Source organism: Talaromyces atroroseus (genome assembly GCF_001907595.1).
Source record: "Talaromyces atroroseus strain IBT 11181 chromosome Unknown scaffold_11, whole genome shotgun sequence".
Taxonomy (NCBI): Eukaryota; Fungi; Ascomycota; class Eurotiomycetes; order Eurotiales; family Trichocomaceae; genus Talaromyces; species Talaromyces atroroseus.
Genome location: NW_017971443.1, coordinates 110,910 through 135,820, shown reverse-complemented (window position 1 = coordinate 135,820; position 24,911 = coordinate 110,910). Strand labels below are relative to the sequence as shown.

The window sequence follows — 24,911 nt, the reverse complement described above, 5'->3', positions numbered from 1 at the left end:
TCCTGACCCATGCCAGCAATCTGACACAGGTCTTGGGTGAATCCAATAGTACAAAGCTCGCCATCGAGTCGGCTTGCGGAAATACTGCGATAGTCCGACGCCAGGTCAGACAGGGTATCCGTTATCTCTGTTAGCATGGACGAATTGAATGAGCCTATTTTTAACCGCTTATCCAAAAAGGAGCAACGCTTCACGTAGGAACAGCCCTGCTCTGTGCGCCATTCTGCACGCCAATGGACATTTTCTGAGGACTGTCTCTCATCACAGCCGAGCCAATCGAGGAATTGGCGTTTAGTTAGGATTAAGGATGTACAGTATCCGAGAACCAGAATTTACAGTAGGCACGCTAGCATCTGGCTCGGTCCACTTAACAGCCTTACTGTAAGCCTCAGGGCTAGATCCGAGTAACCATTACGATACAGTTAGCGCTCCTCCCAGCACAGGCCAAGGTCGTCTACGCCGTATCGAGTGAGACGCCGATGCAGCCACGGTGTGATGGCGAAGAAAGACGCAACGCCAAGGCGGAATGAAAGTCAATTGAAAGAACACGTTTCATTCTGGTGAAAAGCCCTAATGCACCGCTCGAAGCCACTTGCACATTGATTGGACATGTTTCTGGCACTCATGCAGGCTCAATGATAAGCCTATATCCATATATGACATATTAAGAGGTGCTGCTAGGATATATCTATTAGTGCGGTCATCAACGCAGAGCGAGCATAGCACTAAATGCACTTTCCGAGCTACGTGGACAGCGACTCTTTGAACGGTGCAGGCACATCCTAGTCATGGACTACCTCGTGGCAAATCCCATCGGCCACAGTTACCCAGGTGTGTGGTTCGAGATGGACTAGATGGTTCGGTCGTTCTCGAGGCTATGGGATCCGATACAAAACAACGAACGACTGGTCGAATGCAATCCACCGAGCCAGCATTAGGCCTGCGCATGGCAAACTTCCGAAGTAGCTTCCTGTAGGCTGTATTAGTTGACTGCGGAAAAGGCGCTAAACAAACAACAGAACAGGCGAGCAAGTTTACAGCTAAGGGGTATACACGCTCAGGTGAGGCCAGGGAGGATTGATTCATTGTCAAGTTATATGATCCAGTTCCTGAAAATGCCGTCGTATAACATTGACTTCCGGACAGACATAAAACTGTGATATATACTGATTATGACTATCTGAGTTCTTTCGACTGATTTGATCAAAATATAACTGCTGAAGAAAGAGCTTCAATGGACATCCGCAACCCATTCTCAGACAGCGCGGCACCCAGTGTTGTCGCTAGTGTTGGGTCCGGTGCTGCCCATTCTGCTGAAGACAGTATTACAGAGTTGCCTCTTCGACAATCGACCTACACTCGTGCGTCGGTGAAACGGAGGTTCAAGACCTATCTCTTAACTGGCGAGTATGAACGGCCTTGGGTGAACGACAAGCGCATGAAGAAAATCCGCGTGAATAACTATATCATTTGGGGATTCTTTATCGCTGGATTGGCCGTGAGTGGTTATATCAGTTATCACGCCACGACACAAGTGCCCAAGCATAGCGTGAGTTGATCTTATTTGAGATTGATTTTTCAATCATCGCTAACAAGAACCAGTATTGTCTCATCTTGGACGATGACTTTTCAACATTCGATACCAATGTGTGGACTCGTGAAGTTCAGGTATATATATCCCCTGTTTCCCCGTATTCTCTCCCACAACGATAGTTGACTGTCGCAGGTTGGTGGCTACGGCACTGGAGAGTTTGAGTGGACTACTACCGACGACCGCAATGTCTTTGTAGATCAGGAAGGTCTTCACATCGTCCCGACTCTCACAACAGACACGACACCTATCACCGCGGCTGAGATTGTCAATGGTTACACGCTGAATCTCACCAAAGCCGGCGGCGATGGCACTTGTACAGGAACAACCAATGAAGCATGTTCGGTGCACTCGAACAGCACGCTGGAAACTGTAATCAACCCAGTCCGCTCGGCACGCTTGAACACGAACGGCAGCAAATCCATCACGTACGGCCGTGTTGAAGTTGTTGCCAGGCTTCCGGCTGGGGACTGGCTGTGGCCAGCTATTTGTGAGCATACAATCAATTTGTCATCCGGAACAGAAACAGCTTACATATCTTCCAACCAGGGATGATGCCTGCGAATAGTGTTTACGGACCATGGCCTGCCAGCGGCGAGATTGACCTTGCGGAAAGTCGAGGAAACGATATTTCCTACGCCAACGGCGGCCGGGATGTCGTGTCGAGTACTATGCACTGGGGTTAGTTCAGAGATTTTTTACGTGGTTTTGTTCTTTTATTCTAAGTCTCTACGCTCTCTAGGCCCAACCTCCAGCCTAGACGCATACTGGCGCACAACGCGCGGCAAGGCCCTTCGCCGGACAGACTTCACCAAAGGCTTTCATACCTTTGGCCTTGAGTGGTCGGAGGATTACATCTTTACGTGGGTTGATAATCCACTTCAGCAAGTTATGTATTGGGCCTTCCCCAAAAACACAAACATGTTCCAACGTGGCAAATTCACTGGGCAGACGGCGAACAATTCACTGGTCACCAACCCATGGTCGCATACTGGCCGACCTAACTCGCCATTTGACCAGCCTTTCTACTTGATCCTAAATGTTGCGATTGGAGGCACAAACGGGTGGTTCCAGGACGGCATTGGGAATAAGCCCTGGACAGATGCGGGCCACGGCGCCGCGGATTTCTACGCTAGTAAGTCGACTGTTCTGGATTGTTACTCATAGATCGCTCCACTGACATGGCGATTTTCTCATTTTTAGGTCTGGATCAATGGTACCCCACCTGGTCCAACACGTCCTCTCGCGGGATGACCGTGAAATCCGTCAAGATGTGGCAGCAAGGTGCCTGTCCTTGAACTCGCGCGATTAGTTACGGGCTTGGTAACCTTGTAAATACGTAGGGCAGCGCGATGAGTTGGCCATTTCTATTCTTCTGGTGTCTTGTCTTTTAGCAACTAGAACGTGTATTAGTCTTGAAAAATCCCATATCTCCGATTAGAGAGGCCTCAGCCTGAAATGCGATACGTAGCGACGAGGATAGAAACTTTTAGTAATTGCAGGAACCCATGCATATCCGCTAAATGTTGTATTCTGTGCTAGTTTACTAGCAGGATTACTAGTGTAAGAACTGTCAATACTAGCTTGTACAGAAACCGAGTTGGATATGGATACATTGCCATAGTCCCCTGCCCTAGAGCATAGCGTACAAATGCCAGATGCAGTAGTCCTAGTTAGCTGGCTTGGCGGACACGCAGCCTCCCAGTTGTTTTGCATGGCATCGCTTAAATATACCTATCCCCTTATCTGTTGAGAAAAATCAGCTCCACGCTAGATACGGAGCTATCTAGGTAATAAAGAGAATAGATCAGATACAGCGAGTACATGTATAATATGATCTTATTATGGAGCTATTAAACTTTACTGTTACGTATTGCTGTCTTGGTCAAAATAGCAGGATCTTTGACTAGGAAGCCATGTTACCTAGTCACCTTGCCCGGTCTCGGATGGACATAACCCTAAGAACGTGCGACTTCCTATTCGGGCAAGTTAATACCACGATGTTCATGTAGTTTAAGTCTACCATCATTATTAGACTGGAAGCCTTGGAAAATGTTCAGAAATTACTCCTGCAATCTGCCAGAGGGTACTCGAGCAAGTAATTGGTTTCTCATACTCCGTAAACCGCAAGAGCATGTATATGCACTACTATATGTCTATTCTGAGGTCGGCACGCCTACGCAACTCCTCCGACCGATAATAACTGACATACTGCCCAACCTTCTCCGTAAAATCCGCCATATCCAAATCATCGAGCAGACCAGTTTCGTCCTTTTCGTCAACCTTCTCCAAAGCAGTGGTAAGCATCTCGCAGTCCCAACACAGACAAACAGAGTACTCATGCCCAAACCGGGTACGAAACAAATGCTGCGTCTCATCCGCCCCGTGACCAAGCGCCTTCTTATCAATCTTGTCGTCATGATTAATATAGCGCCCTGTAGTTGCTCGCATGTACTCTTCGTATAAGACTGCGGAGCACTGGTGTGTATGCCAGACCAAATCAATATCGAGTGTGGGTACAAGCATTTTATCAGGATAAAGCTGGAACAGTTTGAGAAACTTGCTATATCGATCGATGGCGCGGCGCAATGTTCCGCCGACAGCTGGACTGCGGATCCAAAGATGACTGTGCATCTTGTCGACAAACGAAGCCTGACGCTTGACATTTTCGACCATGGATACCCGGGCGGGCAGCTGGATGTCCATCTGAATCTGTACCAAGTTCTTGATGAATTGATTATCGCGTTCGCCGAGTACAATTTGTTTCAGGGTTGTCCATAGGCTTCCAGCTTGTTGTCCTTTGGGCTCTCCGAATCGGGACAGTGTTTGGGCAACGGGGCTCGTGGGTGTCGCTCCGATTTCGACGAGATAATGGAATAGATCTGGCTCTATCTGGCACTCATATTTGGTCCATTCTCGGGATGCCTTGGGAAGCTCATAGGTCCAGGTCCGTGTATTAATTGCTTCGTGCTTGTGCTTGTCAGCAATGACTCTCGCAAAGGATATGTAAGGGAGTAAAGCCTACAATTTCTGCCCACGGAAATTCCACATGGCGAATGATTCTCAACTCGTGGTCGCGGCAAAAGTTCTCAAAATCGACAGGATTCAACAGACATGCGTGCCAAAACATGAGAACATCTAATTACACGGGCTTCTATTAGTCTCCTTCGCACTTTTCTAGAAATGGTGGAATACGTCCACATACCCAATGGTGGCAAATATGGTAAAGAAACACCCTTCTCCTCCTTTACCTGTTCTGCAACAATCTTATCCGCCGCCCGGATCCAGGTGTCGAACCTCTGCACCGCAATCTTCAAGTAAAACTCCCACTTTTCTCTTCTCCGATCTTGAAAGGTATTATCCCGTATTTTCGTCTTCTTGTAGACTGATTTCCCCAAATTTATATCGAATTTATTTCTCCATACAATTCTTCTACTATGCTCGACGCCAAAAGTAGTGTCTAACGCTGCTGAATTGACAATGTTGTACCGTAAAGCGAAGAATACTTCCAGAAGCTCTAAGTGAGCCGCACATTGAGCTGGAGTAGGTAGAAAATATCCATCTTCCCCCATCCTGGCTTTTGTCGTAGTGGTGATGGTCAAAGACTTGAATAGACTGGGCGCGGGGATGAGTGGGCGCTGCCCATCGATGTCGTTTGTATCCCCTACATCCAGCAGTTTCCAGCAATCATCCAGAGGCTCACTGCTTTGCCAGGACTTTAGCTTCCGTATCTCTGCTTCGGCGGCTTGGTGAAGTTTATGTGTTGTAGAAGTGACGAGAAGCGACATTGTACATAATAGACCCTGAGTCTACGGATGTCGTTTGGCAGTAGTTCTGTCCAACGAATCGGTCCGTGAGTCAGAGAGATAAAAGTGTGCCTGACGACATACGTATAAACTTGTTGTCATGATAGTGATAAACCTGCCAAGTTCGTGTTTTACTAGTGGAGATTTGCACAGCCACCAGACGGACAAGATAGACTTTGCAAGGCGTTTTTTTCCTTCGCAGCATGCGTGGGGTTAGGGCTTGACATACCAAAGGAGGCCTAGTTTCGTCAACATTGCTTGGCCATTGGGTATCTACAACTTTTTCTATCACAACTGAATCAATACTAACTGCAACGCATCTGGAATATTAGAAAGTTCGGTATTAGTTGCTCCCACAGCTACTACCACCTCCTCCACAACTGCTGCTCCCTCCACAGCTACTTCCTCCCCCTCCACTACTACTACCGCAGCTACTCCCACAGCTACTAGTATTACTACTGTTACCATTACTACTACTGCCGTAAGTTGTGCTACTCGTAGCAGGATAGGTGGAACTCCCAGCCGCACCTCCACAACTACTGTTCCCACATCCTGTGCCACAACTCGTTCCGCAGGACACTGCACAACCCGCACTCCAGCTTGCGGCAGTACGGCTTGAGAACGCCGCATCTGTATAGCTTTCATTGAGATCTATCGGATTTTGCGAGCGTCCTCTGAGTTGAGAGGAAAACCCTGATCCACCTCCTGCTTTCAACGGCGGCGGCGGTGGTGCACCCGGCTTTGGAACATCGGCAAGCCTGATACGCTCTTCTCGTGCAGCCTCGTAAGCGGCCACCTGCTGATTCGGCGGTCTTTTTGCCCAGTCCGCCAGGAAAAATGTAGTATGCTTCTTAGCATCGAACAGAAGATGACTGAAAGGTTGAGCGCGATGGATGCCGCCTAGCTTGACGCGTACGAGAGATGGGTAGAGAGAGCGTAGCTCTGATCCAGGTTTGGAGGACGAAGATAACCAAGCTGTTGCGGAACGGAATGCGGCTGTTTTAGCCATAGCTGCTGCGGCGCGGTAAAGCTTTGTTGATGCACTCAATACATTGAGTCGATTGCGCATCCAGGCCTGGGGGCTGGGTTCTGTGGTAATCTGAGGCTCGGAGAGAGAGGAGGGCGCATACATGTGTTGCTCACGCGTAAGGTGGTGCGATATCATAGACCAGGAATCAAATGGGAAGGCCCAGACGTGTTTGGACATATTACAATTTCCGCAACATGTTGGATATCGACCATACGCCTCAGTGCAATCCCATGGGAAAATATTCTGATACTTGTATATTGGCCCCCCAAAGGCCCCCCAATCAGACCAATATTCCTGGTAAGTATCGATAATGTCGGCATCCTTATCGGAATGACCGAAGTAGAACTGGGAGATATAATCCTGCGTCAGTCCAGCTGGGACACTGAACTTGTTTTGAACTATCGGCCGCAAGTAACCCTCGTCGGGGCAGACGAAGCTCATAAGGTAAAGAGGCTCGGCCAAGTTGCTGGTCAAACCTCCGAAAATGTTGTGGTCAATCAGCGAGTCGCAAAACTGCTGGCAATTGTTGTGCGTGGAATTCCATGCAAGGCGCGTGGTTGGGCACCAAAGTCGTTCTGCTATACTGCTGAGGTATATCTTCACGCGACTGCCTATCATAGTCATAAGAAGCTCTAGCAATCGTTCAAGTACTTCTTTAAGGTCTGTTCCTTGACCAGAAAGTGATTTACTCGCATCTAGAATCTCGCAAACCAGCGCACGCTCATCGTCTTGTGGCAAGAGCCCGCTGAAAGGTGCGCCAACAACTTGTTTCAGGACTGCCCTGTAGTTAGTCAGACGTGGGCCAAGATGAATATGTTGCCACTGTTTTTGCTCCTTGGAGCCTGTGACCATAAGGCTTCGCTTTCCCTTGTCGGAGAGGCTTAGACGCCTATGGTAGACGGGAGCTTCCCGCAATGTAACAATGGCGCCGTCCTCAGTACTGTTGTGGCCTGGGTTAGAGAGTGTAACTTCATATCATTCCGATTTTGACTTACTGTAGTACACCGTTTGCGATGATCAGCGGCCCGATACGGAGTCTTACGTGGACGTTCGCAAATGGATTCTCATCAATATATTCCTTAAAGAACATTGGAACATCCGGGTCTGCTTGCGGGTTAGTGACCACAGTAGTAGAGGTCGTCGAACCAGGTGTAAGGTGGTCTAGACGGTCATGCCCAAACTTGGACGATTGCCTAAACTTGCTGAGAACTGATTTTTCTGGCGGCCGTGGGGTTTCGAGCATGATTATTGCATGCATTGCCGAATTCAGTTTCCTTTCCTTTTTGGTTTCTTTAACCCCTGTTGCTTTTCGCAGTGCGTTGTACTTTGCAATACCGACAATGTCGTCAAGCTTGCAAAGTTGACAAGTTCCCCGTACGGCTACATGAGGAGCACTGCTATCAACCGGGAATAGTGGCAGGGGGTTGTTGTCTTCGTCGAAATGAGCCACCTGTTGACAAGAACATATTTTCCGGCTCTCTTCGGGTGTGATCGCCTCGGACAGGACGCAATGCTTATATCGTTTGATATAGGATTCCTTGCCGTAAAAGAAACGCAAATAGCAACCTTCACAGACTACACGGGGCTCCTTGGGGTCCTCAGATACGAACATACTTCCAGTGATGATTGCGTTGCATTGAGTATTAGCGCAATGCATAGGATAAAAGTCAAGTGGCCGATCTCTAGAGAAATCCACTAGGAATGCAGGTTAGACGCAGCGACTATATCATACTCTAAGCCAGGTCATAGACATACACTGGGGAACGACCGGCCTCTTTTCCTTCTTGGCTGCTGGCCCACCATCTATCAACTTTTCAATGTCAAGAAACCCTGCAGTGCAAATCAGTCTCGTCTATTCCACGGCGTTCTCCATCAAACAACATACCGGCAGCCTGAAGCAACATCCATACACGTTTTTCTCTTCTCGTAAAGGTCGGCATAGCTTTGTTCTGGAATTAGTAGACATGTATAAGTTTCCAAAAACGACCCGCGATTACCGGTTACATACCCTCTAGGGTCTTGCGCACAGAGGACTTGATCTTTGAGCTGATGTATTCGGCCTTCCGATCCATTGCCGCGTCTTTGAGTGAAGACAAGTATGTCGACGGTTGATCGGGGGTCCAATCCATTTTCGCAAGACCTCTCTGGTCTGACACTCAGTATTAGTTCGACTTCCGTTAAATGTTTCGATAAATAGTATCCATACTATATCTAACCGCATGTGCCCTTGTGTGCTGGCTAACCTGATCCACAAACGTGTCGAATCCATGTACAAAGTCATCATCTTCGTCTGGCACTGAGACATCGGCGAACGTCGGCTGTTGCCAAATCGCCAGAGTGCGAATAATGTTCTCTAGCTCATCTCGTGCGCCCTCCCAATACATCTCTTCGAGGGCATTTTGCAGGGCATTTCGATCGTTCGCGGCTGGAGACGAATTCTCGCGGTGCACAGCAGATACCAGTGTACTCTGTGTTCTCAGCTTTGTTTTTGAAAATCCAAGACGAATGTCTCGAAATCGTGACATCGTGACTTGCCTCGAAATCTCCACGACGCTGAAGAAAGCCACTGCGACTAGCACAATAATATACTCCTTGTCACCAACAGTTAGTCTCATACATTATTCTTTGGTTGGATTGATGACGGTTTTAAATCAACACGTCAGGTCATCGCACTAGGTAGCCATGATAAAGTAAAATCTGCCTTGCAAGTCTATCTGCTATGTACTGTAGTGGCTGTGCAAGTGCCAAGGTCGATGGAGTGGATACAAAGTAGGTATGAGCCACCAGGAACTCCATACTCGCCATTTTTTGAACTATCCGAAAGCAGGTATATGAAACGAGGTCTCGTGATTGAGAAATTGATTCCTGTTATAGTGATCACGTTGGTTTCCTTAGACGTGTGCTGGCTGCTTCTATTACGTGATATCAATCTAATTCCTCTGTATCTTTAGCTCAGGTATTGGTATTGCTGTTGGTCTGCTGATTTGTTTGCTCGCTTATTGCTTTACTGGCGTTTTTTGGTGTATATAAGGCAGATAGGAACGCTGGCTCCCCCAGCATAGCGGCCGTAGTAAAGGCGCGCTGAAAGGGTATGAATACTACTACTACTACTACTATTTAGTAATATTATCTTGGTGTTCCAGAAGTTTCTTAGCTAAGATACTGGATCAAGAGATGACCACAACCTTATGTATGAGTGTAATAATCACATTAAGAGTTTTCTGGATGTCAGAGTATTTTTGTTGGATGCCATCTTCATGCCAGTCAATACCTGCGATTGGCCACATGTATCCGGGCCCTGTTCCAACCTATAAGGTGCACCTCCGAGAATATATCCGAAAAGCGGTCTTAATCCACCTATCCATCCCTAGGGCCTAGAGCAAAATAGTCCCGCACCCAGCAAAACTAGAGCAAGATTAGTGCTGTTGAGATAAGATATGACTAGTATTGAAATAACTAGCTACGTACCCCGCAAGCGGCGTAGGCTCCTTTTCCCAACAAAATTTCTGGAAGCAAAGGATACCCGAATGGAGCAGAGCAATCCGACGCAATCTAATACACCACCGGCCAAACAAACCAGGTCCAGGACAGGATGTTGGACTTGTCGAGACGCAGGTTATAAGTGCGATGAACAGAAACCGAATTGTGGACGTTGTATGCGGCTTCGGATTCACTGTAAAGGATACGGCTCAAGGTTGAAATGGCGGTCACATAATAGCGCCAGTGTGGCTAAATGGCCTCGAACACGACGAAAGAGCGGCACTCCAACATCTCAAAATGACATGAGGTCTGGCGGCTCCTATCAAGCTAATTCTCCGGCTGCGAGTGAGAGCCAACTGCGCTGTATGAGCCCACACCCACACCTCGAAGACCTGCCGCTATCAACATACCCTAGTTTTTCGCTACGGCCATGCGATATGACGCTGGAACAGTACAAACTCCTCCATTGCTGGACGGTATACACCTCGCCACTCCTTTGCATCTCACCAGTATCCCAGACGAACCCGTTCCAGATGCACCTGACTCCAATGGTGCTCCTTGACGACGGTCCATTGCGGCACGCCGTCTTATCAGTCGCGGCAAGTCACCTCGCAGCTTCAGCAGACACGTCGCAAAGCCTAGCGCTAGTAGCGCAAAACCATCGAGTGTGCGCAATTGCTGCATTGAGGGAGCAACTAAATAATAAAAGCGTCGCATATAACGACGCCACCCTTGCCGCAATCCTAGTCCTAGAGGTAAGCAAACAGTTTGATGACGGCGCTCCACGATACGATGTCAACCACCTTATTGGTGCCAAAGAGCTCATTCGGGGGAGGGGCGGGCCTCAATCTCTAACGTCGCCATGTTCGCGCTTCCTCTTAACTCAAGTCCATTACTATGATTTACTGTCTGCTGTCTCCAGGGGTAGTAGTCCCTTAGTTGATTATCACTGGCTCACTCAGCACGACAATGACGACTTCAGCAATCCCCTAGAGACTTCACGTGGATACCACGCGACAGTCCTCGAGGCACTAGCTAGGATCAGCGTGTTAAAGGCGCGGAAAGAAATGCTCCAACACACTGGGCAGGTGACATCATCAATTTCTGATGGCGAGCGAAAGGCGGCCCTGGCAGAGTTCACTATCACAGGCCGCGAAGTTGAGAGGCAGCTGGAATTGATGGTTATATCTGCTAATGACCCAGATCAGGCTTGGACAACGGAGGGCCATCGATCGGCTGCACTGATATATCTCTATCGAGTTGTGTATGATATTGGGGCTCCACACCCGCTTACGCTGACTCAGGTCCGGCGTTGTATAGATGCTATTTCTTCGGTGGACTGCTCGTCTCCTTCGACTTCTGCGCATGTTTGGCCGCTTTTCACCGCAGGCTGTGAAGCCACAGACTCGAGGGACCGAGAGTTTGTCAAGCAGCGACTGAACGACATGTACCAACGGCGGAAGATACCTTCTCTCCAGAAGGTTGGAGAACTGATGGAGCAGGTGTGGCTTACAAAGGATTTTAAGAATGCCATGGAGGGTGCAGAGCAGATGTGTCGCGTTGGATGTATTGAAGTGATTAAATCCTTAGGTGAAATGTTACAACTAGTATAATATACGTCAAGCTATCTGATCGCTGTGAACGATGTGACGTAAGCGAAAATACAACGCATGATCATGGCTTCAGAGAAAAGTCATGGTCATGTCGACCCTGCAAGTAATCATGGCCGTCTTCAGCCCATTCCACACAAACATTAACGTCCCCCCAGTTTGTATGCCCCTTTAAACTCTTGGGTAGAATTATCTTTTGCTCACTGCGATACCAGTGTGGAAAGAGGATCGTCACCAACATAACCCTCGGCTCATCTGTCCGATTCGGCATTCCAGCATGCCACAGCCGCATATCACGAATAATCAGGCTCCCCTTTGGCAAAGATGGCTGAATGCCATGGAAACCCAGTTTGCGCCTCTCCTCAAGTAACTCCTCCCTCACCCGCTTCTCTGCCGCCTGCGGGTCCAGCACATCCTTTGTTGTATCAAGATGGCTTCCCAACCAAACCTCCGTAGCCCCATTCTCGGGTTTCGTATCAATCAAGTTGATGTTAACCGCATACCCCCACGGAATCTTGGGGAAATCAAAATTCACGTCAACATGCACGGGCTGTCGATTTTCAGCCTTGAAGGCCGTATTGGCGCTGTAGAAACGTAGGGCTGGTCGAGGCCCAAAGAGACATTCAACGACTTGCACGGCAAAAGGATTGGCCAGGATATCTTGGAATATATAGTCTTTCTCGACAACGGGTTCTTGCTGGATGTTTCCTGTCTTGAGACCAAAGTTTCGGTGTGTTGACTCCCGTTCGAAAAGGGTTTTGGCTTCGGGGACCATGCGGTCGTTTAACTTATCAAGGTGTGCGGTGTCGACGGCATTCTCGAGGACCACAATACCGTCACGATGGAGCGCCTCGATTGCGTTTTGGAGGTTGTGAGAGTCGATTTGTTGTGTTGCGAGCTCTTCGGGGGAGAGCTTGATGAGGGTGACTTGGGGCGAGGGTGTTGCAGTCATCTTGAATTCCGTGAGATATTGGTAGCCGTGAATTTTCTTTTTCTTGGATAGCGAGGAACATTAGTTGAAGCCGTTCTGCTTGCCTTATTTATGCTTCTCTGACCGTGGACTTATCGTTCTAAATAGGAAGGCGAAACAGCTGTAAACCTTACCATTTGTTGATTAGCGTTGGCTGGATGGCGCTAGTGTCGTTTTTCCCAGCCCTAAACTTTAACTGTTATTTTTGCCCGATGTGGAAATGCGTATCTCCCCATCCATTGGCCGCAGATAAGCCAGTCATGGGGAGTATACCGATGTCCTTAATTTCACCTCATGGTTCGACAGAGTGTCAAAGATGTTTTTACTAATCCGCATACTTGGACTGGTAGACTTGCTCATTGGGGCATGGAATATGTCCGATAAGCGCCGACACGATTCACTAACCAACACTGTCCGATGATAAGCACATAGGAGAGCAAGTTCTACACGCTCAGAACTACAGCTATATAATAAGGATGCTCTCTCCAACCCCCCTCTCCCTGTGGTAGGATCTTTATTTCTAGGTATACTTCCTACAAGATCGATTCGCTATGGATGCAGGAAAGCTGGACAAGTTCGAGGACATCGACAAGGCCAATGGCGTGGAGGAGACTATGGAAGCTCTCGCTACCGACGCCGACTGGGACGCTGAGCAATCCCGGCTGTACACCGAGAAGGAGCATGAGCTAGGTTTTTGGGAGGCCGTCAGGCTGTATCAACCAGCTGTGCTGTGGTGTCTCGTCATCAACATAGCCGTTGTCCTGAAAGGCTTTGACGGTGCGTTAGTGGGAAGTATAGTCGGACTGACGCCTTTCAAGAAGCAATTCGGCTATATGTACAATGGGGAGTATGTGATCAGCGCGGCCTGGAACGGAGCTTTCAACTACGCCAACAGCATCGGAGGTATCATTGGCGCCCTCTTTTCTGGATGGGTCTATGACCGTCTAGGACCCAAAGTCACGCTAGTAACCTGCTCTTCCCTGTCAATCGCATTCATCTTTATGGAATTCTTTGCCGAATCACCTGTCGTTCTTTTTCTCGGCGAGCTCTTCAATGGCGCAGTCATTGCATTTTACCCTATTTCCGCCTCTGCCTATATCGGCGAAATCTGCCCGCTGGTCCTTCGAGGTGTTGCTGGCTCGATGGTCAACCTGGGCTTTGTGGTTGGTCAATTGATTGCATCCGCCGAGTTGAAGGGTACCAACAGCCTCGATTCAAAATGGGCGTACAAGGCGCCCTACGCTTCCCAATGGGCGCCAGCAGTCCTGATATTCTCCTTTGTGTTTTTTTGTCCCAACTCGCCATGGTGGCTCTGTCGTAAGGGCAGATTTACAGACGCCGAAAAGGATCTTAAGCGATTGGCGACTTCCAAGGTTGATGCTAGACCAGCATTATCCAACATTAAACACACTCTCCGCCTAGAGCAACAGATGGATAAGCACCATAATTACCTGGACTGTTTCCGCGGGCCTGACCTCCGCCGCCTCATTATTGCCATCATGGTCTACTGCATCCAGCCGCTCTCAGGGCAAGTCCTTTACGTGAACTACGCTGTGCAATTCTTCGAACGCGCGGGACTCAACTCTTCGAATGCTTACTCTATGAATGTCGGCCTAACGGCCATTGGCTTCGTGGGCACAATCCTCGCCTGGTATCTCATCTCCATGATTGGCCGCCGGCCCATCTACATCTTCGGCACCCTCACAATTGCCTTGTTACTACTGTTGATCGGTATCCTCGATGTGGTCCCGCACTCCGGAACCGGCACGGTCTGGGGCCAATGCGCCCTAATCCTCATCTGCCTGTTCACGTACGATATCACTATCGGCCCAGCCTGCTTCACGATCCTGTGCGAAATCTCATCCGTGCAGCTCCGCAGTATGACTATCGCACTTGCAACAATTACTTGCTACATCTGGAACATCATCTTTGGTGTGTCAATCCCCTATGCTATAGACCAGGATCAAGGCAATTGGAAGGGGAAATTAGGGTTCCTGTTTGCGGGTATTGCATTGTTATGCACTATTTGGTGTTACTTTTGTCTTCCCGAGACAAAAGATAGGACATTTGAGGAGTTGGATATTCTGTTTGAGCAGGGCGTATCGAGTCGGGAGTTTGCAACCCACCCTCTTATTGTTGGTAGGGACGAGCAGGAGGATGTTGTTTAGTGTCACACCCGTTGATGCAGGCTTGCAACTGGCCTTCAATGACCTAATCCTTCGGAATGTGCATGACAAGAAGCACCTTAGCTGATGAACAGTCGTGTCTAATACCTGAGTAAATAGTTAGTATTCGCGTGGAATAATCAGATCTAGATATCCAACCATCTGTAAATACACTTGCACCCAAATATCCTTAGTATTGCCCTGGCTACCCTGGCTAAACATTTGACTTACTAAGTTAATCTAACTTAATTATACTGCCAATTAGATTACTGATAGTGAGTACATTGACTGAGGCTAGAACAAGTATGAGAATACTTCCTTGCGGGATACATGTAAAGAAGGTAAAGTAAGAGGAATACATTCGATCCTTATTTCATTAATGATTTCGTTAGGTAATTTACGAATAAAGTTGAAGTCACTGCTAGAGCCCTAATAAGAGCGATGGGATTTATAGCTAAGATTATTAGAAGGATTGGCTATGAATGGTCACTGATTGCTTACAAAACAGTATGTTTTATAAGAAAGGTTAATCACTTATTATTTTCAGATATTGGCACTTAAGGAGTATAAAAGATACCGTTATGATGGCAAAGACGCTACTAGACATAGCTAGGAAAGCTAGCATAATTATACTGAAAAATCCTGGTCTTGCCATGCTTTGCTAGCACTGTCACTAATGGTCTGGTTAAGCTCTGGCCGGTTTATATGGCGTCCTTGGTGCATGCAGTAGGTACATGCAAAATCCAGAAGTCGGGTCGAATATACGCTTAATGCGATACCCACTTGTCTGGTATGACTTCACAGCAGTGTATAAGATAATACAGAAGGACACTGTGAATTCGGCTTTTCAGATTTTCGCGCGTCTGTAAACTCGTTTTGCGCTTTCGATAAAGCTCTCCCAACCCAACACCAGCACCGACGAAGATTTGTGATCACCACCTGAAAAGAATAAATGAACACCCCCTGGATTATCCATGTCTGGCAATCCCGAGCGTCCTGTGTAATCGGTTGCCATACGCTTTCCATCGTTGTGGTACGAGCTGTTGCTGTTGGTCGCGGCATCCTGGGAACAAGGAGTGCCGAACACCCGTGAGCCAAAATACCCCAAAGAAGCTTTCCAGACTCTTAAGAGGCTAATACAACGAGTGCTCTAGATATATTGGTAACGTGATATTAGCTCATACCAATTTGACCGAGATAAAGACCTCCCTTGGCCTTATGTGGGATGTAGGTGTTAGCCCTGGAGATATCAACCTTGGAATAGGATTTTACGGCAGGTCCTACACGGTATCAGACTCGAATTGTTATGCACCTGGCTGTCCATTTTCGAGTGCAGGGAATGCTGGGTCTTGTACCGACAGTGCTGGAACCTTATCTTACGCCGGTGAGTTCTTTCTGTCTTTGAACAGGTGTGGGTAAGTTTACAGACTCTAATATAACTTGACTCATGATAGAAATTATGGAGTACATGGAAGACGACGACGCCTATGTGGTCTGGGATGAAACGGATGCTGTCAACTACATGTTCTGGGAAGGTGACCAATGGGTTTCGTTTGATAATAATATAACCTTCAAACAAAAGGTGGACTACGCCAATGAAGTCTGTTTGGGAGGGCTATTTATCTGGTCTGTCGACCAGGATACATATGACTGGCAGGCTTTGAGCGGCCTGCTTGACCAAACTATAGACAGCGCCGACATACTCACGGGCGACAACACGAATAACTCTGCCTTATCACAAATTTACTCTGCTTATACTGGCACCGACTGCTACATTTCAGACTGTGCGGATATAAATACTGGTCAGTGTGAGACCGGGTATAGCGTATTGGATTATGTGCACAATGGAACATACGGAATGATTCAGGACCCGAGTAGCACGGTGTGCAAAACTGGGAGTGAAGATGACTCTGACGCTCAATATCGGATGATTTGTTGCCCTGTCGACAGCATGCCTGAAAGCTGTTTATGGGAAAGAGATTATGATGATATGTGCACTGGAGGAAGCGGCACTTGTGGATCTTGCAAGTTCGAATTGGTTGCCGATACCTACGTTGACAGGACAGGCTCAGTAGCTTGCATTGAAAACAGCGTCAGATCTCTGTGCTGCAACACCGACCCAGCACTTGAGAAATGCTCATGGACCGGGTGTGGCGCTTCCTGTCCTGCAGGGAACTACACCTTTTCCGAACAAACAACGTATTCTGGATCTAGTATTTACTCTTCACTTTTCCACGCTTAACACACAGAAAAGCTAGCTAACATGTTTATTATTAGACTTAGCATCGACAGAGGTGACGTGCCCGTCCGGTGAATACTCTAGTTTCTGTTGCCCGAGTGAAGGTGAGATCAAAGGAGACCCTGTCAACGCTGTTTTTAATGCTGACCTGTTTGTAAGAAACCTACGAAGGATGTAGCTGGTATGGCTGTAGCGATAGCTGTCCAAGCACCAAGGTTCTGATCACCCAACGAAGCACGCTGGTCGACGACGGAAGTACAACAACCTGTAGCAGTGGATTTAACAAGCTCTGCTGTGACCCTCCCGATGCTTCCACCAGTTGGCCTGTCAACCCAAAGGATTTATTCGAGTATATGGAAGATGATATTAGTTATTATTATGACGTGCAAAAGACATCAAACGATGAAGGTGGGGTTTCCCCTCGAATAATTCTTTTATAACACCTTGCTGATGGTTTTAGACACCAAAAATGCTAGCGAAGACCCCTTTGCTCTGGTAATGATCGACGCAGACGATAGTGCCTACGACGAGTCGCTGGTCGACCAGTGGTCATTCCTTACTGACGAGACGGAATTGCAAAACCGAAATCTGAAGGTTCACAAGCGTCACAGTTTATTTGAGCACCGCAATGATACATTTGATAATGTCGTGGAGGTTTACCACATCCAGTGCATCAATCTTTACGCAGATGCAAATCCGTGCACGTCTATTTTCAAAGGAGGAGCGCCGAACACCATTGTCAAAATGCCTGAGAATGTGGGCGCCGGTCCATATGCACGTGTTATCGGTCTTTCTCCTCTTTCTTCCAACGAGATGAACCTGCCACCTAGATCTACGGATGAAGTGTATGAGTTGAAGGTTGATTATGACTTTGCCGCTGCTGCTGCGGACGAGAAAGGTGATGTCTACTTCCGAATCGATTATACTAATCTTCAGGGATATTGGTTGGTGTTTCTGATATCCGAATTACCAGTTAGGAGTGCTGACTCAATTATAGGGATGAGATTACAGATACGCCAGCAAAGCACAAACGCTGGTTTGGCACTTTCGACAACTGGTTGAAGAAGATGACGACGATTGTGAAGACCGGTTCCCTGCCTCTTGAGTACCAAGAACATATAAAACTTTTCCATGCTCAGGAGTACTGTCCAAAATGGAATCTTAATGCAACTTTCGATGTTGACGCATTCCTTCGTCTAGGATTGTATAATCAGTATGGATACTATTTTGAGGGTTCCACTCTGCCGACTCCAGAGGTAATTTCAGCATACGGCTATTTCTCGATTCAGCCCGCGGCCGTGGTAAGTGCCACTCAAGTAAATTTATGTCAAAAAATTCTTACTTATTTTGTACAGGTTCTCATGACAGTCCGAGCAAATGCAATCATGCAATCCTCAACTGGGCCAACAAAGCTATTTTCTGTAGGATTTCCCGGTATGTCCGTCAAGGGGTTGATCAGTATTGGCCCTGAGATGCTTCTTTTAGGTCAGTTGGATGCCTCTCTCAGTGTCTCTGGTGAACTCAACGCCGGTATATCTGTGGACTTTTCCCGAACAGAAGTGTATTTCCCACAGGACGCTGCAGGAGAAGCAGATACTGTTGATCCAAGCAATGACAATCGAACTCAAACATATAGCTTCAACCCTACATTGGATGCAACACTGAGTGCTGAGGGTTCCCTGGCGTGTAAGTTGAATATAACAGTGTGCTCTTGAGCACCCTATTCAGCGCATAGAATATCGCTAACCGCCAGCCGATAGTATCCTTGACGCCGGAGGTTCGCTTTGGAATTTCCGTCCTTGGGGTGATCTTATGTCCGGATATGTGACAGCTGGTCTCACTAACACGCTTACCTTTGGCGTGAGTGCCAATGCAACGGCCTCGCTAGATAGTTCACTTACAGCTGGCTTTTGCTACTGGGCGGACTACGTACATTCCATCTTCGTCAGGGCCGATATGTCGTGAGTGACAAACTCTGTATCTCTGCTCACTGTTTCTAATTTTTGTCTCCCTAGCTTCCTAGGTAATGTGTCTTACTGGGGCAGTCAATACGATGTGACATCTCCCAGTGACTCAATCGAAGTGGTACCGGAGACCTGCGTCAGTTATTCCAGCAATGATACCCTTACAAAGAGATATCCTACCCAAAGTCTAGTCCCTGACGGTACAGAGGAGGCTTGTTTCGGAGGGGTTATCTCCTGTCAAACAATCGACAATAATGTTACTAGCGCAGCAAATCTGTCCTGTCCCGTTGTCTGCGATGGGGACTCTTGCACGTTTCTAGACAGTGACTCCTCGAAGAAACGACAAGTTAACATCCCCAAAGGCTGTGTCAGGTTTCTTGCATTATGGTACAACTGTGATTGGTTTCCTAACAAATATATCCAAAATCTGAATACGGCCACCAACTCATACAATCCGTACTATCAGGCCGAAGGTATTCATTCCTTGTTTTTCATATTCGGCAATTATTTAACCGATTGTCCAGGGATTTGCACCAACGTATATTCATACCTTTATCAAAATATGAATCGATTGAGTGCGGCGACCATGGGGTCGAACTTTATGCTATTGGAATATCAGCGAGGCGCCACTAGCACAAACCGAGCAAATGCCTGTGGTGTCGTTGCCAGTCAATGTAGCCAATTAAAAAGCTCATTGTGGTCCTTAGCAGTTCAGCAAGCGCCACCTGACGTTGCTTATTTGATGCAAGGGTACAGTGACAGCATGATGTGTGACGAGTTTCCTTGTGCGTGTTATCATCCACTGCCTTAATTTCATACAGCTAACCCACTATGTCTTTTGTGTGTGCTTGACAGTCCATGCGTGAGTTGCACCTAATGGCTTGATAGAATTAGACAAATACTAACAGTATTGAATAGGACGATCCCAATACCTGGAGTTGCCGCAGTAAGCTGAACAATTACCACGCGTTTTGGAACTTTGAAGTTAACCCCTAGAAAGCGTGCTGCTAGTGTTCCGACTGAACAGCAAACATACCAGGCCATGATAAACAATCAAATTTCCCTGATTAGTGACACAGCAAGTTTTCCCCCCTTCTTTAGTGTTTCTCGGTGACAATTTGTGGTAGTAGCCGGATATTGACACTCCTCAACAGTTGTCGAACCAGCAATGGAGGAATCCGAGTTTCACTGGCTATACTCGCCACTTCACCATAAATCTCTTCGGTTCTAGCAGCAATACGAACAGTCTTGGGCCATTTGGAGGATATTATGATGGTTCAAACATAGTGCCTCTCGTCCAGGTCGTCGGTGGAGTCAACACGTTTCATAGCAACATTTGGACATTGAACAACAACGCGGTCTGTCAACACGGAGAACACAAGCAGTTCAATGTAGATACGCGCGAATATGCGTACGAGGTCATGCCTTGCAGGTGGAATACGAGAACCCCTACGTGACAGGTATATGGAAGCGGGATGATGATTTCGACGACTATCAAGGGCCAGAGCACCTGCATCCCCGACATTGGCGGGTTAAAGATACGTGATGGATGAGCAATACGAATAACGATATCATGCTGACTTTCTGCTCTTTCTCACTGTTTAGAAGTTCTAATACCAAAGAACTGGAAGGAGTTATCGCGTCAAATGCCTAACGCTGAAGTGGATGACGAGACTTTTGCGGCAATGATTATTAGAGTGCTTGAATTAGCTGATGCTGCCAATGAGACACTCATCCTAAAGCCTCATAGTGCGGTCGTGGATACGCCTTCAATGTCTGCAGTCAGTCATATGCCGAGTTCAACGCTATCTCATGAACACTTTGAAAGACATGTTCATTGGCATCACTAGGAGATAAATCTCGAGAAAAAAAGCATGCCAGTTAGCAAATATTTCGGTGTATTGATGCGTCTAGAAAATGTACGAAGGAATATACCACTATTACTGCCAAATTCATCTTGCATTAATCGGGCCAGTTTTAACTTTCTATAATTGCGAAATATAATTGAATATCGGGTGGATCATCAGACGTTTCTGCGGGGATGTTCCACAGATTGCCCGCAAAGAACCTGGTGTTGCGTTGGATTGATCGCGTCCTTCGAAGGCATATTTGATCAATCTCGGGCGGGGAGATTCTAACAGTTAGAGTCGCCAAGGTCTTGCACAGATTACTTAGCAAAATGTATGGGGAGTACTCTTGTGAATGTAGGATTATGATCCTGATTGCTTAGACATGAGTATGTGTCTGTTCTACTACTCCTGGCCTATGGAGATTCCTAGGATGCCATGAGCCTACTAGTAGTCCGTTTCGGCTGAAAGTTCAAGCTTCTCCTCAGAATCTAACATGTTGAGCATAATCGTCTAGGGCCTCAATCCATAAGTTCTCCAAATCATAATCGATTATTCGTCCCTGGGCTTCTAATGCCAGGTATCCGGGCGCAAATCGCTCGATCTCACGCTCCCAAGACTCTAGGCGACCAAAACCCGGGGTGATGTCTAGTCTTTGCATAGCAAAATCCATGATGGTGAGAATGTTTTCGTTCATATCTAGCCTATCCTCATAACATGGGAGTTAGTCAGTAGCCATTAGGAAATTGAGCAAGATGAAAATCCTTACGGCCTATTGTGCATTCGATTCGACCTAAATTCATCTTGGGGATTTAGCAACTTATCAAAACCCCAGCCCAAGCCAGAACGCTTGTTCATTATTGCGGCTGAGTTCCATGGGAGAGGGTTTGCATGATGTGCTACCTCCCATTATGCTTGAAGGTCATAAATGCCACCCGCCCATCATTAAGCTGTTCTGGTCGATCACCATATATTCTTCTACTGCCTCTTCATTCGGGAATATAACCGTGCCGAATCGGGTCATAGAAATAACCCGAAAGTCAGCCGGGTGCAAATAGAGGTTAGATAATAGATCTTGATAAGAAAAAGAAGCAGTATAATTCGGTGTTGTAGATGCGTCGGCCAAGACGTATGGCAATTGAGGAGACTCCCAATCATTATAGGCCCGTGGATGAGAGGAGCCTTTATTATCATGAAAATAAAGAAGAATTAGGAGCTTGATAAGCCGTTGATAATTTTCCGCATCGCGCTTCTTATCCACTGATGCTAGACAGAAAAAACGCTTCACTTTAGAGACATGACCATCGGAGAGAAGATGCGGAGGATAGTCTAGCGGCGATTTTCGTAACGGAGCACGATCTTGATACGACTAGAAAATAATACATCAATGTAAGCACAGAATTTAGTGCTCTGCTTAGTAGATGGATGACTTACATCTCGAAAGGCCTGATCCGCAGAAGCCCATCTTTCAATGAGCGCTCGTCGTTGTTGCGTTTCCTCGGTGAGATCAGTCTTTGGAACCCACTCCTCCTGGTGAAAGTTAATATATAATAATAGGAAGAGAATCAGCCCAAAAATAGCGATCCCTCCACAAACTGGCACCATCCTTTTGATTCCTCCTTCATATCATCCTCCGACAAGTCTCCGTTTTGGTGAAGATGGACCGACGGGGGAATACCACCTGGCCACAGTTTCTCGGGTGTGAGGAATGTTTGCAGCATGGTTGCTAAGCAGACTCGAACCGATTTTGGACAAGAGTAACAATACGCACTCCGTGATTGAGCTCGTTACATGTATCCGCCGGGGCCCGGGGCTTATAAGAGGCGTATGCAAAGAGAATCGGTTAGGCGCCGCTAGTCCGTACGCTACTACGCCTGCGCACCAAAAAAGCCACCGGCGGGCTCATGAAAATTGACCCATTATTTCTCTCCACACTGAGTGCAACTAAGATTTGTTAGTTTTGACGATGTGGAACGCTGTCAAACTTACTACTTTTACGAAACTTGACCTTGCCAACTCCAGCTACATCGCCTCGCCTCACCTCATGTTGTCACATTAGTTACATGATACTCAACAGAGAAGGGAAAAATGTAGATTGAAAAGGGAGAGAGAAAAAAGGGAGAGAGAGATTGTCTACGTCTATCTTTCTTTTATAGAAAAGATACGTGAGTGGGTCGACACAAGGGGGGAATTAACAGAGAAGAGATGCACGACTGATTTTAATATAGCATAATTGACAGAGCCCAAGTGAACTCAGAGCGTCTAAGATGCGTGTTCGACACAACTTTGGCTTAATCCGCCGTGTAGGTTGCGAACCTGCTGAGAGCTCGGAGTTTGGCACCATAGAAGTACAGCAGGAACATCCCTATGATACCAATAACGCTCAAGCCACCGAGAAGACTCGTGCCTCTAGCAAACCCAAGATTATGATATAGCGGATGCGCAAAAAGAATGCTGCCGCTGGCCAGAGCACTGCGGAAGAAGTCGTTTGCAGCGAATAGGGAGGCAGCATACTGAGGGTAACTGAGTGGAATATAGAGGAACATACACTGCAGCAGGGTGAATGTTGAGCCAGCGTAGATCGTGACGCCAATGGTTGGCACGATCCAGTGAATAGAAGCCCTGGCTGTCCAGGCAAACATAAACAGGCCAAGGGTAGGACCAAAGGATGTAGGTAAACCAGGTAACAGAACGTTCTCTTGTGGGCCCATGCCGATCTTCTTAATCCGTGGTGTGATCACAAAGTACAGCAATGAGCCATAACCGACAATGGCGAAAATACACCCAACGGCGATGCAGATAAAGACGAGACCAACTTCACCGAGGTTCATACCGTAGTAAACGGGATAGACAAGTGGAAACACTTCAAAGTCTGTACAAATTAACCTAAAGTCTATGCCGAGTCACAGGACACTTACAGGAATAGTAGATGCCGTAGACAATAGCCGAGTATACCTGCACGAACATAACGGCTGGGTCTTTTATAGTGATTTCTAACGGCTTGATCAAGGCATCTATAGCAACACCTGAGACTTTCATGTGACTTTGGTCAATCTCGCTCTGGGACATTAACTTCTGGCTACCGGTAAGCTTGCGTAGGCGTTGGGCGCGGCGTAAAAGGATATTAGGGCCGCTCGTTTCGGGCATAAAGATAAAGAGGGCAACAAGCACTGGTGCCGATGCCCAGATAGACTCGTATAGTGACCAACGCCAGTTTTCCGCTGGCACGGCGAATCCACTAAGCAGTGGTCCGAGAGAAGCTGTCATAGAGTAAGCAAGCAGATTCTCAACGACCAGCAGGAAGACTTACGCCCGCATGACATGGCACCAACCCAGGCAATCATTGCAAAGGGCAAGTTTATCATGCTATACATATCACTCATTGAAGCACCACCTGCTGCTAGGCAAGGTGACCCGAAAAACCCCTGCAAGAAGCGCAAGACAATAAGGCCGGGGAAATTATTAACCAGGGCTGTTGGGATAGAGATGATAACAAATATGCCGAAGGTGATGATATAGATAGGGTTACGCCCGATTCGGGGAATCTCGCTGAGTGGTGAAAAAAGCAATGGACCAATGCCATAACCTAGTACGTACATGGCGAGACCTAGAGTTGCCTTGAGATTGCTCACGCCAAACTTCTCCATGACGCCTTGGGTTGATGATGAGTAGATAGCTGAGCTCAGGTAAACCACAAATGTATAGAGGCATATAAGCAAGGCGAGGAGCGCACGGCGCAGGTTAGACCAACTGTGCGGGTTGGCGGTATCTTGTTCGTTGTACCAATCAACTAGAATACTACCGTCTTTGGTAACTTTTGGCGTCAAACAGGTAGCAGGAATTTCCTTGCTCTCGAGATCGTTGCTGACGTCGTGCTTCTCCCCTATCACCTCTTGCTTGTGGTTCAAGTCAGATATGGTTGAGGGCGTGGCTAGCTCAGGCCGAGGTGTCCTTTCGAGCTCTGCGCCGCTGAGCATACGGATCCATGGCTCAGGAAGCTTGAAGTCCGGCCGTTCTTCGGGGTATTGGAGAAGGCGATTGTTGGTGAAAAAGCGCACGAGCTGTCCCAAGGGGGCGTCCCGAACGACATCAAGAAGCGATTCGCCAAAGGTCATGTTGCCTTCCATGCTGCTGGGTTGAGTCTGCCGAAAGGGAAGATATCAATGATATCAATGACATATAATGTAGAGTATGTCCGAAATAAGGAGA

General features: G+C 47.5%; 7 protein-coding genes across 7 annotated transcripts, besides 1 other annotated feature; 3 read left to right on the top strand and 4 right to left on the bottom strand.

Annotated features, from left to right (window-relative positions):
* Positions 1 to 788: 788 nt before the first annotated feature.
* On the top strand, positions 789 to 2,889 carry UA08_07336 (hypothetical protein; the record flags this gene model as incomplete). Its single annotated transcript, XM_020262459.1, has 8 exons — positions 789 to 831; positions 1,020 to 1,061; positions 1,224 to 1,549; positions 1,603 to 1,668; positions 1,727 to 2,081; positions 2,141 to 2,272; positions 2,334 to 2,726; positions 2,759 to 2,889. 8 exons carry the CDS (start codon positions 789 to 791, stop codon positions 2,887 to 2,889), a joined length of 1,488 nt encoding a protein of 495 aa, XP_020117309.1.
* Positions 2,890 to 3,739: 850 nt separating this feature from the next.
* Positions 3,740 to 8,952, bottom strand: UA08_07335 (hypothetical protein; the record flags this gene model as incomplete). The annotated part of the gene is made up of 11 exons (XM_020262448.1): positions 3,740 to 4,561; positions 4,617 to 4,729; positions 4,797 to 4,976; positions 5,028 to 5,400; positions 5,627 to 5,670; positions 5,863 to 7,367; positions 7,423 to 8,122; positions 8,183 to 8,257; positions 8,313 to 8,369; positions 8,436 to 8,571; positions 8,671 to 8,952. The coding sequence occupies 11 exons, from the start codon at positions 8,950 to 8,952 to the stop codon at positions 3,740 to 3,742; spliced, it is 4,287 nt and encodes a 1,428-aa protein (XP_020117308.1).
* Positions 5,811 to 5,877: a repeat region (Identified by RepeatMasker using a combination of RepBase library and repeat library created with RepeatScout).
* Positions 8,953 to 11,581: 2,629 nt separating the features above from the next.
* On the bottom strand, positions 11,582 to 12,469 carry UA08_07334 (hypothetical protein; the record flags this gene model as incomplete). Its single annotated transcript, XM_020262437.1, has 1 exon — positions 11,582 to 12,469. The coding sequence occupies one exon, from the start codon at positions 12,467 to 12,469 to the stop codon at positions 11,582 to 11,584; it is 888 nt and encodes a 295-aa protein (XP_020117311.1).
* A 569-nt stretch (positions 12,470 to 13,038) lies between these two features.
* On the top strand, positions 13,039 to 14,655 carry UA08_07333 (hypothetical protein; the record flags this gene model as incomplete). Its single annotated transcript, XM_020262426.1, has 1 exon — positions 13,039 to 14,655. One exon carries the CDS (start codon positions 13,039 to 13,041, stop codon positions 14,653 to 14,655), a length of 1,617 nt encoding a protein of 538 aa, XP_020117310.1.
* A 949-nt stretch (positions 14,656 to 15,604) lies between these two features.
* UA08_07332 (hypothetical protein) lies at positions 15,605 to 20,705 on the top strand (the record flags this gene model as incomplete). The annotated part of the gene is made up of 16 exons (XM_020262414.1): positions 15,605 to 15,741; positions 15,807 to 16,036; positions 16,107 to 16,865; positions 16,930 to 17,045; positions 17,107 to 17,299; positions 17,352 to 17,835; positions 17,889 to 18,192; positions 18,247 to 18,577; positions 18,645 to 18,852; positions 18,907 to 19,328; positions 19,380 to 19,640; positions 19,677 to 19,695; positions 19,774 to 19,801; positions 20,010 to 20,213; positions 20,288 to 20,315; positions 20,461 to 20,705. The coding sequence occupies 16 exons, from the start codon at positions 15,605 to 15,607 to the stop codon at positions 20,703 to 20,705; spliced, it is 3,969 nt and encodes a 1,322-aa protein (XP_020117305.1).
* A 1,326-nt stretch (positions 20,706 to 22,031) lies between these two features.
* On the bottom strand, positions 22,032 to 22,423 carry UA08_07331 (hypothetical protein; the record flags this gene model as incomplete). Its single annotated transcript, XM_020262403.1, has 3 exons — positions 22,032 to 22,071; positions 22,137 to 22,232; positions 22,299 to 22,423. 3 exons carry the CDS (start codon positions 22,421 to 22,423, stop codon positions 22,032 to 22,034), a joined length of 261 nt encoding a protein of 86 aa, XP_020117304.1.
* Positions 22,424 to 22,993: 570 nt separating this feature from the next.
* On the bottom strand, positions 22,994 to 24,817 carry UA08_07330 (hypothetical protein; the record flags this gene model as incomplete). Its single annotated transcript, XM_020262392.1, has 3 exons — positions 22,994 to 23,574; positions 23,621 to 23,962; positions 24,013 to 24,817. 3 exons carry the CDS (start codon positions 24,815 to 24,817, stop codon positions 22,994 to 22,996), a joined length of 1,728 nt encoding a protein of 575 aa, XP_020117307.1.
* Between the last annotated feature and the right edge of the window lie 94 nt (positions 24,818 to 24,911).